Consider the following 13,768-nt stretch of genomic DNA (forward strand, 5'->3'; position numbering starts at 1 on the left):
AACGAGAGGTTTACTTCCTGCTCCTTTACTGGCATTCACATCAAAGGAAGTGCCTTAAGAAGAATTTTTTGAGGTGCTTTGGGTAGAGATTGCTCAGTTGCTCTGGTTTAATTGTACTTTCTATATTTTTTTTAAATACAGAATTACTGGTCTGAGCCTTTCCAAGTGATTATATTAAATGTTCAGCATACTGTAAGGTCTATAATATCAGGATTGCTTTCTATCTCACTGGAGTAGCCAAAGTTCATATTAAAGAAGTCAGTATTCTAATTTATGCTGAAAATTTGCATTCTTCTGAAATACTGCATTAATATAAGCATCACAGCTGCATGATTTAGTGTATCATAGGAGACTGGTAACAGCAAATAACTAAAATTGAAACTCAAAAAGGTTTTTATACTGTGAACAGTTCAAGACTAAAACTTTAAAATAACCAAACCATGTAACTGATATGTTGACTAATGAAAATATTAAAGGGCTGATCCTGAATAACTCCTGTAGACCTTAAAGAAAATGACAGACTGCCAGGACTTCTCAGAAGCCCTAAGTGATAATATAAAAATAAATATTTCAAATGAATTGCTGACTTTGTTTTTCTGAAATTATGTATCAGGAGTGAATGAATTAGAGGCTTATGGTTGTTTAGTTCTATATAGCCTTGATAAGAGTTTTGCAGTATTTGTTTTGTTTATTTTTGAAGTAGGAGTTAACATCTCATATTCCTCTGCAATTTTGGGTGTAGCTGGGGAAAAAAAATCTGTACCATAAAGTTCAATTTTTATGGGCTTTACAAACCTAGAAAGGGGTTTCATCTGGAGAAGGGCAAGCATTGTGGAATTTTAGTTCCAATTTTCAAACTAAAAGCTGAATATAATAAATAGATGCATCATATTATAAATACAGAATTTGGCAACTGATGTTGGGAAATGCATACAGAAGCACATGACTGTAAATTCAGTTCATGAGAGAAAAATTATTTCTGTAAATGCACCTGGGATAAAAATCATTATCATTTGTCTCTAGGTACAGTGCACGGAATTTTCAAGTGGCTATGTTATTTTCTAGCTTTTAGTAGTTTTCCATTGGAATATTTCTCTGGATGAAAGAAATATTAAACACAATCCTACAAGGATATAGTTCATAGCTGTCTGTTTACCTAGCTTTCTGAAGAATTTTTTTCTGCTGCTATAATTTCCTTTTGATGTGTAAAAATCACAGTGAACAAAAAATAATAATTTTAAACTGAAGATGCACTTGACTTGTATCAGTGTGTTCCAAACAATGATGAAAGGGTACTATTTGCAATACATACTATTCCATCATAGTTATTAATAAAAATTTGGAGATCATACAGGACAAGATGATCTAGAATAAAACTGGAAACAATGTTTCTCCATTCTGCTCCATTCATTTGTAGTCTTCCCCTTTCGTGTACTATGTGCTTAATTGGTAGTAGGATGAAAAAGTTTCTGAATTGGAGCTACCTGAATTTTATAGAATCCTTTGAGTTGGAAGAGACCTTCAGAGATCCTCTAGACCATCTCGCCTGCAATGAACAGGGATGTGGACAGCTAGATCAGGTTGCCCAGGGCCTGATCCAGCCTCACCTTGGAATTTTCCAGGAATAGAGCCATTTATGTATATTGACTTGAAATATAATCAAAGAAAAGCCTCGATCATCCAAGCATTTCAAATCCTCAGAATTTATAAAGATCCTGCTGTTCTGTGTAGGTACTTGGTCTAAAATTTATCAAATTGAATGCAACTCCTGTGGACAGTTAGAGAATTTGTTTATTTATTCACATTAGTAATTTTTTCAGAGTTTAAAAAAATGAAAATGTTAAGAAAATGATGGGAATGTTAAACAAGTTTGCCAAACCTGTACGCTATTGGTGCGCAATGCATAAAGAAGTCTCCAGCTCATTTGTTCATAACTGGCTGGTGTCAATATCTTACCACCTGCTGGTGGCAGCAAAGGGGGTATGATTCACCATCCTCAAGCTATTCTTATGAAGTAAATTGTACCTATTTGGGGCAGCACAATTATTTCTGCCTCTTGAAAATTAAAATACAAGTCCTTGGTCACGTTTCTAAGACAGTTTTCCGAGCCTGAAAACATTTAAACAAATGATTGAACTTGATCTTATGTGTACTTTTCGTATCAAGAGAGCAATAAAAACCTAAATGAACATAACTCTCTGTATAAAATAAGTATTAACCTCAAGTGCAGTAGATGGCAAAGTTGATACTTGGAGTTGTTAGGCTGAATCTGAACCACAAATATCCAAACCATGTTTATTCCCACATAAAAAGTAGTTCTAATGGCTGAAAACTGTCATCCTTTCCTTATGGTAAAAGGATATGTTAGACAAGGATGACTTAAAAGGGTAGAAGCATTTGCACCTTAATTTTTCAGTGTTCATCTGTAAGAACCATCTGAAAGTGTGCTGTCTTACTCTTTTCGTGTTATTGACTTCCACAAAGCTAGTTTTATTAAACAGTAATCAGAGAGAGAGATCAGAATCAGTTACATCACTGTTATGGACTGCATCTCCAGAGCTGATGTATTTTATATTCCCATAAAAGTGTATATGATGAAGGTTTGAAAGAATTTCATACCAGCTTCTATCAGTATTGAAACTGATTTTGTATCTAAGAATGAAGTTCTGCAATTGCCAATATTTGTAATTTTGACTAAAATTCAGGTGCAAAAATAAGTTGGAAAGATGCTTGAACGCTGTGTAGGGATTGCAGTGATACCATTTATCATATAGCTTTTCTTCAAAAATTTGTAAGACTCAGTAAGGTGAGAAAGTATTTTTTCTTGAAATTCTATTCAGAAGATGGATGATGGTGAAACTAAAAGGCTCTATGTGCAAAACCAGTATTGATGTATCTGGAGAAAAATAGCCTATCTCTGGCATTTAGTATGTACAGTGCAGAATTATTCTTTCTGGATCAAGGGAAATGCCTTTACGAAGCTGGTGTAAATGACCTTGCAAAATTGCATGATGGAAAGAGAAGGAACAAAGCAACTGTGGGCATTAACTTACGTGATGGTGTTGTCCAACTGATAGCACAGCACAAGTAGATATCTACTTTTAGGTAAACAGTAAGTCAACATCAAAAGTCAGGATTTTATCCAAGTTGTGATAGAGTTTGCAAAATACTTACACAAGCTATGGTTTATCATTGCATACAGGAAGTCTCTTATTTTCATGTACATTAAAAATTAATACTGAAATGAAGACAGTGTTTTACAGTACCCTTTTACTGATTATTGTATGTCTGAACTGACTGTATGCATTTTATGATGCATTATTGATATTAGAGAGTAGTAGGAACCAAAATAACAGAGCAGAACACACTGGTGTGACTCAGTACAGAAAAGCAATTTGTGCTCTGGAGAGATCAGCCTACTTCTGTGAATCCCCAGGTTGAGACAAAACACAACGGCTATGGTGTTCTAGTTGTGGTGGGAAAATATTATATTTAAAAGCTAAATTATTTCTAGTTATATACGATAGTGAGAATAGCAGATAGTTTTAGTGGATTTTTTAATATTAAAATATTGTGTTTTGACCCCCACTTGGGGGAAAAAAAAGGGTTTTTTTTTTCCTGTTTTGGGGGAGAAAAGGAAGAAATTTTAGATATCTAAATTAAAGAGAAGAGAGTCTGTCTCTCTAAACTAGTGGAAAAAACCTTTGGCAGTAATGCTTATGAGAGAAGTGGAGAAAGCTGCTATCAAATTTATGAACTTAATTTTAAAATTATTCTTTGATAAGGAGATATTTGGTAGCAAATTTCTGTGCATTCTAAAGGACACTTTAAATACTGATTACTATTCAGCCAAGCCTAATCTTGATTTTGCTGTCTTCCAAGTTAGAAGGCCTTTCATGTTGTTTTGTTAGAGAAAAAATTTTGTATCAGGGACCACCAAGAGTATCTATTTTATGTTCCTCACCATCTGACTTATGTAGCTTTTGAAGGGACAAGTTAGTTATGACTGCAAATACTTTGCTTACTTCTGGCCACTAAAATGACTAGCATGACTTTACCCAGAGAGATTTAAAAAAAACCAAAACAGTTAAAAAAACAAAAAAACAAACAAAAAAAAAAACCAAAAAAAAACCAACCCCAACAATATGAAGCAAAAAAAAAAAAAAAAAGCCAAAAAAATCCCAGCAAAACATAAACCCACTCACATGTGTGTTGAAGAATCAGTGTATGAAACTTGCCCCTGTTCTTGAACTGCTGACATTCTGGAGTGAGAATTAGGACAACAAATGCCTTAAGGTGTTTGGGTGCAGCTACCTGATAAAGGCTTCTGAAGTAGTGATTGATTAATGTGATGCAGCTAATTTGTCTTTGTCCGTTTTAATGTTAATTTCTCCCCACCACATCATCATCTAGTCACTCTTTCTTACTGCAGGGCAAACCTGTGCTGAATCAAAACTGGATGGGAAACACTACTGTTCATCACAATATGACTGAATCTCTGAATACATCATATCTGTATGAATCTGGCATGACAGAATTTTTTTCAGTGCCTGTACATACTGTAGAGTAGGTTTTTTTCTGATGCATCTCATTACAGTTGTCTAATTTTCATTGAGTCTCCTTGCTTTTTCATGACAGCGTGAAATGATACAAGCCTGAAGTGTATAAATTTTATGTGCTGCTTCATATGAGACTTCACAATATATCACAGTGATAATGTTTTTACATGAACACTTAGGGGATATTTCCTTTAGTGGAGAATTTTAAAGAAGACAACTATTCCTTTCTTTTCATGGTGGCTTTCTAGGTGTGAATATTTCAGTTTTCAATTTCAGAGGAATAGTTAAAAATATTTTTATTTTTTTTTCCAGTTCAGTTGATGCTCGACTAGAACTGGATAAACTGTTTGATAAATTTGGTGTTTGTGTAAAGATGCACAGTTAGTATAAACTTGCTGTGAAATAAAGCTCTGTGTTGCTTCCACTAGTAATCCAATGATTATTTGTAGCGGTAGAATACAGTACAATTTCTACAGATAATGAAATTCTGGGACTTGACAATAAAGGTAAAAACTTCTGACAAGACTATACTAGATTTATGCTTAAAGCTTTTATTTCATCTACATTATAATTGTGGCTTTATAAATACTATATGTATGCTAGTGAATTTCAGCCAGGAAGTTGGAGTTTTTGAATCAGCTGAAGTCACTGGACAAATTGAAGACTTAAGAGAGGCAAGTTCAGGAATGTTGTTCTAAATGTCCCGTTATGCTTTCTGTAACAGGAAATTGTTAAAGAGGTTTTTTTGTCAATTATTCTTGAAAGGCATACTTGAAATCAATCCTTCAGGCTCTCCTTTGGAGAACTGTGTGCAGAAACCATGTCAAGGAGAAAGGCTGAAACATTCTCTTAAGTCTATTAGTTTAGGGAGATGACCTCTATCTTAATCTCTAAAGTTACTTTTTTTCCAGGCTGACAGCATCAGCTTGGTCAGTTTTCACTTGAACAGAGGCAATTCCCTATTCCTTTTTGTCCTTGAAATTGCCTTTTTTGAACCCAGTTTTTTTGAACTGTTTTCCAGTTCCACTGCATTACCTTTGCAGTGAGGGAAATTCCTCCCACAACATTTCAGCTGGATACCATGGATTTATACAGTAATGTATTTAATTTTTTTTCTGCTCTATTTCCTATTCTTTTCCTAAATGTTTCTGAAATTTCCTTTTCTTTTTGATTGCCATTGAATATTGAGCTGATTGTTTTTCAGGAACTTAGATGGTTTTCCTTCCACGGCCTTGAGTAGTGATATCCATCTTGAAGTCCATTTTATGTGTGTGATTAGGATTGTTTTTTCTCATGCATATTATACCGAGTTTGCCTATAGTGAGTTTGATCTGCTACTTCATTGCTCAATTTTTCAACCTTGTAAGATTCTGCATTTACTCAGAGTATAAATGTTTGGAGTATTTCATACTTTCTGCAGACCTGTGAGTTCTACATTTTTGTTCACCCTGTATTAGAGAAGCAGCAGCTACCAAAGAGCTTGATGTCATTGTAGTTCCTGATTTATAGGTGTAATCAGGAACTTTAAACATCCATGGTGGCATGCCTGTTGCTAATCATTGATGGTCTGGCTTTGCTACCATTAAAGCCTTGGGGTGGATATTTTAATGGAATTTAGTCAGTCACATTTAACAGTCTAATCATGTTTCTCATTATTGGTCATAATACTGGCATTACTATACAAGTCTCTTTGGTCTGTATCCTACAGAAGTGCAGGCATCACCTTCCCTCTCAGGCTCTGTACACATCACACAGGAGGCACAGCTATTCTAAATGAAAAAATTTGCTCTTCCTGTTCAATTTATTCTGATATTTAGAGATGTTTAATAGTAGGACAATGATAAAGGAAGTATATCTGAAGTCCATTCATAGAGTGATGTGGATTTAAAAAAAAAAAAACAACACCATCTCTCTTACAGTTCAGTTCTTTGAAGTGTCGTCTTTCTTAAATCAAGTATGAAATCAGCAACAGAATCAGTTTAGCATGGATAATGTTAATGTGAAATTAAATTCAGGTTGCTCCCTAGATAGTTACTGACAGTTTAGTTTTTGATATACCAATGGCTTGTCTGAAGAAGACACTTTCCTGAAAGGCAATTCTTACCATTTGGCAAAAAATTCCTCAGACTGCTGAACTGTAAAAGAAACGGAAATAAAAGTGGTCTGTGTAAGATATTCATCTGTTTAAGAAAACTCAACATCAATGAGCTCATTAAACCTGATGCTAAAATTTACATCATATTTCAGAGTCAGCAAGCAGACATAATTATTTAATGATAGAGTTTCTGGTAGATTTTTTTTTGGCCATTTTTTAGAATGAAATGAATTGTTTACTTGACAGGCAGGTGGCTATATAATGCCTATGGCTGATTTTTAACAATAAGTGATAGTAAGAAAAATTAGAGCTCATTAACATTCACTCGGCCCAGTGTCTGCACCACTGATCAATGCTTGGACTACTGTATGGCTTAAAATGCTTAATGAATCTTTGTTTGACAGAAGCTGACTGCTGTTGCAGGAAAACGTGGATGATCTGATAGCTGGCAGAGTGAATATGCACTGCACTGTATAAACAAGGAAAATGTGAATAATGGGTGCAGAATGAATGAAGGAAGACTTTCAAGGTTTGTGGTGATTGATGAACTATATTATGGTTGACATACATACTCTATGTTTTGCATAAAAGCGTTAGGATCTGATTGAGTGCAAAACCAGGGGAAAGCAAGATTGCCTATGTGATTAGTGGAACGTAATCAGCCATCTGTTAGGCATAATGCACTTACTGAAGATGAAGATAGAAAGCGTAAGTGTGCATGTGCTTACACAGAATTTCTCACCTTTCATACAAGTATGCATGAAAACAGATAGAACTGTATATAGAAGACTTGGGAAAAATACTCTTAATTCATCTGCATACTTTTTTCTACCATCAGAAAGAGTCAGAGCGGGTAGCTGTATTGTGTAGTTTACAAATGTGTCCTTTTAGTGTACTGAAATTGTAGCTTCAGAAGTGATAGAAAATTGGTAATTTTTTAAATAACAGTGTCATAAATCACTCCTACACTGACAGCAATGATGATAAAAGGCTACATCCTGAAAATACTGATACCTGACCTTTTATTGATTGTGACATTTGAAAATATGTTTTCAGCTGTTCATCTGCAGGTTTAAAGCCATATATTTTATACAGATTCTTTAGGTAAAGTAAGAATTTGTTTTATAGGAAATCCAGACTCTGATTTTGCACTGCTTGCTGCCTAAAACTGTTACCAGTGCTACCAGACTTCGACAGTGTAGAAAGCCAGACCTAGCTGTTCATATTTATAAACAACTTCAGCAGTGATAGTGGTCCTGCTGAGATGGGCAAGTATAACTGTACCACTTTTTTTAAAGAGTTTTTTTTTTTTGTATAGGAACATATCTAGAGCAACTTGAATAAATATGTTCAGTTTTAATAAGCGTTTTAACTTTTATAATGCTTTACAGTTTGCTATCTGTGCATCTCACAAAATTTGGAAAAGTAATCCAAAAATATAACAAACTCTGAGCAGCTGAAATCAGTCAATGAAAATGTCTAGGACTATACTATTTGATCCCAAAGTGTTGCTTGATGTGATTTATCCATTCATACATTTCCTAGCGAATGTTTTAATCCATATTATTCAGAAAAGCACTTCTTCAAGTCTCAAAATGGTTTATTGCTGACATTTATTAATTTCACTGGTGCTACTTTATTCAAATACTGGAACAGTTAAAGCAGGACTTTACATCCTATCTTGCTGGTTTCAGCTTTCCATGCATGTTTGGTATAAACTAATGTCCTAAATACGAGGATATTGAGGAGAAAAATATACAGCCGGGGTCAACAGATGTGAATGTCTATATAAGAATGGCATGACACGCAGATAACTATTATCTTCAGGAGCTGGTGGCTTAACAGAACCTTATGAGTACAGCCCTCTGTGAGGCTGCTGACATGGTGAGAGGTGTGAGCCCACCCAGCCTAAGAGTGTTCAGTGATCCAGAGAGTGGAACCAGCAGGACCCCGCACCTGCATCACCGCTTCTGTACCGGGGCTCTTTGCTCTTTCCATATGATCCCAGGGCTACCCCAGACGTGGCCCTGCAGGATGGGCGCCAAGCCACCCAGCATCTCTTTGGGTCAGGGCAGCTGGGAGAGGCCTGCTCTTGCCCCTGGTTTCAGAAGCCTTCCAGGGCAGCCATGGCCTTCCTGCTCAATTTTCAGAGGGAGCAGGAGGAGCTTTTAGTTTGTCTTGCCTGCACCAGAGCTGCGTGACTCTGCTTTTTTATTCTGCCAGGAAGTGATATCATGAGTCTGCGTACTAATGAGTCTGCATGCTAGTGTTCTGGCTCAGTTGCTTCTAGCTGTGACGGTTTCTCCTTTCAAGCATGCGTGGGCTTTTTTAAAGGTGCCCCAGACCTCGATAATTAGTAGCCACAGTGTGCTGTATTAGCTTTGTAAGGTTGTTTTTTTTTTTTAAAATAAGAGAATGTACAGAGTTATCTATTTTTAAATTCTTTCTCATTTTCTTAATTTGAAGTGCTGCAACATGCTATATGATCTGGCAGAAAGAAAAGATTTAAAGAACTTGACTCTAAGAGCGACTAGATTTAAGGAGGTATAGCTGTAATGCTGGTGAGCTAGAGTAGAGTCGAGCGATCATTAACAACACCCAGGTCAGCAGGTTCTGGGCGGGTGCTGGCTACGAACACAGTGCATCAGAGCTGGAGCTGTGCTCTGCATGCCTCATGGGCTGTCTTTTGTTTGCTTCTTCAACAGCATGCTTTAATTTCTGTTTGCTGATTGCCTTAATGTCCTGACTAGTGCTGAGTCATGTTGGAAAAACTTTTACAGAGTGCCAGTGGGTTTTGTGTGTGTGTGAAAAAACTACTAAGCAAGTGCTGTACTTCCTGCATTTCTGCATCGTTTAGTGATTTGAGCCCATCTGTTTTGTTGGTGGATTTGTTTAACCTGTTGGTACTAAACATACCAAAATAAAGACTATATCCACTTTACTGTAATTTCACTTTTTGAGAGGGGAAATCATGTAAAGGATATACCTAAAATAAGAAGATATTTTTACCTGGTGGAACAGTTGATTTATATTCTGTAAAACTGGGCTATGAACAGCAGTATTTAAGGGAAAATGTCTTCAGATAGAAATTTGTCTGACAAAATGTATTTGGGGTACGTATGGCAACAGCGTTCAAGTTGAAAAACAAATGCTGAAAAGAGATGGATGTGAGAGATGCTCAGTATCCTGAAACATTAATATTATGCAGTCTTTCTACAAAGTGTTTTGTTTGACACATCTTATTCTGAAGCATTTTACAAAATTGAGCTGAAGGAGTTGGAAATTGTGCTGCAGGCGCTGGGAGTGATTGAAATTTTTCATTCTTACCTTTGATTGCAAGGATAGAAAATTTTGTTCTGAAGTGCTAAATTAATATTAACCAGCTTGAGAGCAGTTCCAAATATTGTTTTGAGGGAATGACAGATGTACAGAAGATAATTTACTAAATAGGTGCAAGGTAGGCTGTAAAATCAAGTGAACAGTAAATGTCTTTTTTTTTTCTTCCTCCCATGCTTCTTTGGTACTCTTACTTTCTGCAGGATTAGTCATTGAATACTGAGAATTCACCTGAAATATTTAGGAACATAACTCAATAGAGCATAGTTGATTTAGCAGTGAAAATCACTGGTGTCTCTTCTGCTATCTTATTGCTGTTATGCTAAAAACAAAATTGTAATCTTTACAATTTGACCCCCTCACCCATAAAAACTTGGAATGTTGCCCAAAGTAATAGCTGTATGACTACTTCTTTTGTCTCATGGTCTTAGCACTATGAAGATACAAGCAAAAATTGCTAAACTGTAATTAAAGTATTTCTAATGTATACTAGTTATAACAAAGGAAAAAAACAAACAAGTTTAAAAGGATCCATTCTTCTTAATATGCTTGAAGTGACTTTCTGAATACAGATTAGGGTTGCAAAGTATTGAAGAAGCAACTAAGTGGCAGTACATATTTTATTGAAGTTGAACGTCAAAGGCAAGCATGTATCAAATCTGATTCTCTCCAAAATTGCATTTCCTACTAAATTAAATTTTCGTAATTCTTTAGGCACTTAGCTCCAAGCCTGGCTCTGTGCTGTTAAGTATTCTTATTTTTCCTTGGGCATAAGGTCTACTGCAGCCTTCTACATGTAGCTTGCGCATACGGAGAAAGAGGAACAGAGCAAAATATTTTCGTTTTTCCAGTGAACATTGTAAATGTATGTTGAAAACATAAAGGTTTGGGACTTCAATAAAGTCACTCCTATAAAAAGACTTTCTGATTTCAGGTATGCATTTTGACACTTAAGTATGGAATTCTTATCCATATATTTTGATAGAGATTTGTGTATTGCAACCATTTTTAATCTAACAAAACCACAAGAATTTAAATTTCAAAACTTAAGTCTGCCCACAAACAGATCAACCAAGTGTACTCAGTAGTTGCCAGAAATTTACTATCTGTCATGGTTTGAAGAGTTAATCACATGACACCCACTTCCCCCTCGAGAAAAAAGGAAGGGGAAAGGAAAAGGGAAAAACCCAAATGAGGTAGGAGAAAGTAGTTTATTAAAAGGCATGTGAGATAATACAGAATAATTCAGAGTAATAAATCAAAACAAACCAAAAACAAAACTGGAGGGGAGAAAGTCAGTCAGTCCAAATCTTTATTGATAGACCCTCTACCACTCTCCTCCTGGAAAAAGACCAGAGAGCTCTTTTCCCATCACCCAGAATTGGAAATCATGTGGAGACTCTTGGGAAATGCCATAAATCCCAGTGTATTTTCCCCTTTGAGAGTTAGAACTCACATGAGCCTGCTTGAGATAAACAGGAAACAGAGCTCTGCAGTGCACTCTCTCTACACCCAGCAGCCTGTCGCATGATGTGATGATACGAAGTACTGATAAAACTAGGACGCTGTCAACATTTTTATTGTAAATGACCAATAGTTGAGTAGGGAATTGCAAAAAGAAATTCCATAAAACTGGAGATATTTTTTGTTTAGTCATAAATTTCAGGCCAAAGAGTACGTACTAATGTGTGCTATTTTACAAATATGAGACCTTTGTGAAGTTCATTCAAATTCTGTTAGCTTTGTGGACATTCAGTTTATCTATGTTTCAGTTGTAGAAAATCAGCACGGTCCTTCATCAATGAAAGCAGTTATTTCCAAGGTGATTATCTACAGTGGGAGAAATGTGCTGATGTTATTTTTCCTAAAGAAGTTGTTAGTTTTAATTATGACAGATAATTTGAAAAATCTGTTCATTCTTAAACTTGTCAGTTGGATGTGCAAGTTGAAGGATTTATTTGAGAAATATGATGATACCTCTCTGAATTTGCCATTTACTTCTTGTCTTCTGACTGGGTCTTTTGGTAAATATGGTCTCATAACAGCAGTATCTATTCTTTTTGTCTTTACAGATATACATAAAAGAATTATGGTTTAGACTTTTGTCTGTTAGCCATGGATGTAGCACTCTCTCCCATGAGAACACGAGATCTGGACCCCATGCCATCTGATGCATCTCCCATGCTTATAAACATGACTCCTACAGTAGATGGAGATGGGGAAGAGGATGTCATGAAAGAGCTTGATTCTGGCCAGCAATATGACAAGCCACCTCCTCTACACACTGGGGCTGATTGGAAGATTGTTCTTCATTTGCCAGAAATTGAGACATGGCTGCGAATGACATCTGAAAGAGTCAGGGATCTGACTTACTCTGTCCAGCAGGACTCGGATAGCAGGCATGTGGATGTGCATCTAGTACAGCTAAAGGTAGGATGAATTTAATATTGCACACTTTTACATGAAGGTGGTTTCTTCAGCTTTGCTGCTGACAAAGTAAACAAAAGGCCTTTTCATAATTGCTGTATCATATCTGGCAGTTTTTGTTAAAAGATAGATAAATCTCTTTCAGGGAGAAAGAAAGGAGAATCATTCTCAGACTTTTTTTTCCTCAACGTAATTTACTCATCACTTGATTCAGCAGCCATAACCATGTAAATAAACATGCTCATACTCTAAGAGAAGCTAATAAAGCACTAAAAGTAACCTAATCAGTTATCTTGGAAGTGTCCAGAAATATTCCCTTTGATTTTAATGGGCTTACGTCCATAAAACTCCCAAATCTATTTCCTAATAAGCACGGCTGCTCACTTGAAACCTGAAGAAGTAGGATAGAAAGAGCGTAGGTCTAATGCCTGGGCTCTCAGTCATGTAGAGGTTATGTTGAAGGCTGAACTTCGATAGGACTACATACAAAACAGTAAAAAAAAAAATTCTTTAAATCTCTGACTCATAGGAAGAAATATGAGGTGATAAGTTTTGAATAGTCACAGTCAATAAATCAACCGTTTTTTTTTTTTTTAGCATGAAAATGCATAAGCAAGACTAGACTTGGAAATAAAATAAAATGGAATTAAAATATCTTTGGGTTTTTTTTTGTTAAATCTTCCTTCCACCAACTCAACAACTGAAATTATGTCTATTTAAATAATTATAGCTCTCTTGATCCCAAATTTAAATTTCTTTAACAATTCATTGAAAATTCAGAGTGAAATTCAAACAAATATTCTGTGGAACTTTCATGCATGTTCATTTGCATGGCTGGGTTTACTGCCAAACACTAAACATGCTTTTGAAGGCAGCAAACAGCCTCCAAAAATAGCAAGCAAATGTTATCTCTTCAGACTGAACTGTCTTCAGAGTTGTGCATTCTGAGGCCTGTTTATGCGAACATAGTTTTCCTTCATACTCAGCGCAATGGTATTTTATTTATGTTTATTTTTGGACTGGGGCTTTAAGCTGTCTTAAAATACAGCTCTGTGTATAAGCATTATCTGTAGAGCAGTTGTACTGTAATCAATCTTCAGTTCTTTATGATCTGTGGTCATGCCATTTTTCTGAGAAAATTGGGGTAGACTTTGCTAGTCTTTGCCCGTGCTAGCCTATGTCTACAACATGCAGTAGACTCTAAGAGAATATGTCTAAAAAGTATTTCTGTAAGCAGATGTTGAAGATCTTGCTGGACATTGTGCCGCACTGATCTGAGTTTGCTTGTGGCCAAATTAATGTGGAACTGAGCTGAAAATGAGGAGCCTGGGATCTTGTAGATGGCATCTGC

The 13,768-nt window shown here is 35.9% G+C and overlaps 1 protein-coding gene across 3 annotated transcripts in view; it reads left to right on the forward strand.

Moving 5' to 3' along the window:
- Positions 1-13,768, forward strand: part of AKAP6 (A-kinase anchoring protein 6) — a 322,203-nt gene that overhangs the window by 83,430 nt on the left and 225,005 nt on the right. For all 3 annotated transcript variants that reach the window (XM_021402796.1, XM_021402797.1, XM_021402798.1), the window contains one exon: positions 12,063-12,420. In XM_021402796.1, coding sequence (XP_021258471.1) covers positions 12,106-12,420 — 315 coding nt within the window. In that variant the 5' untranslated portion in view covers positions 12,063-12,105. The remainder of the gene's footprint in view (positions 1-12,062; positions 12,421-13,768) is intronic.

This window comes from Numida meleagris, chromosome 6, assembly GCF_002078875.1.
Source record: "Numida meleagris isolate 19003 breed g44 Domestic line chromosome 6, NumMel1.0, whole genome shotgun sequence".
NCBI classification, from domain to species: Eukaryota; Metazoa; Chordata; class Aves; order Galliformes; family Numididae; genus Numida; species Numida meleagris.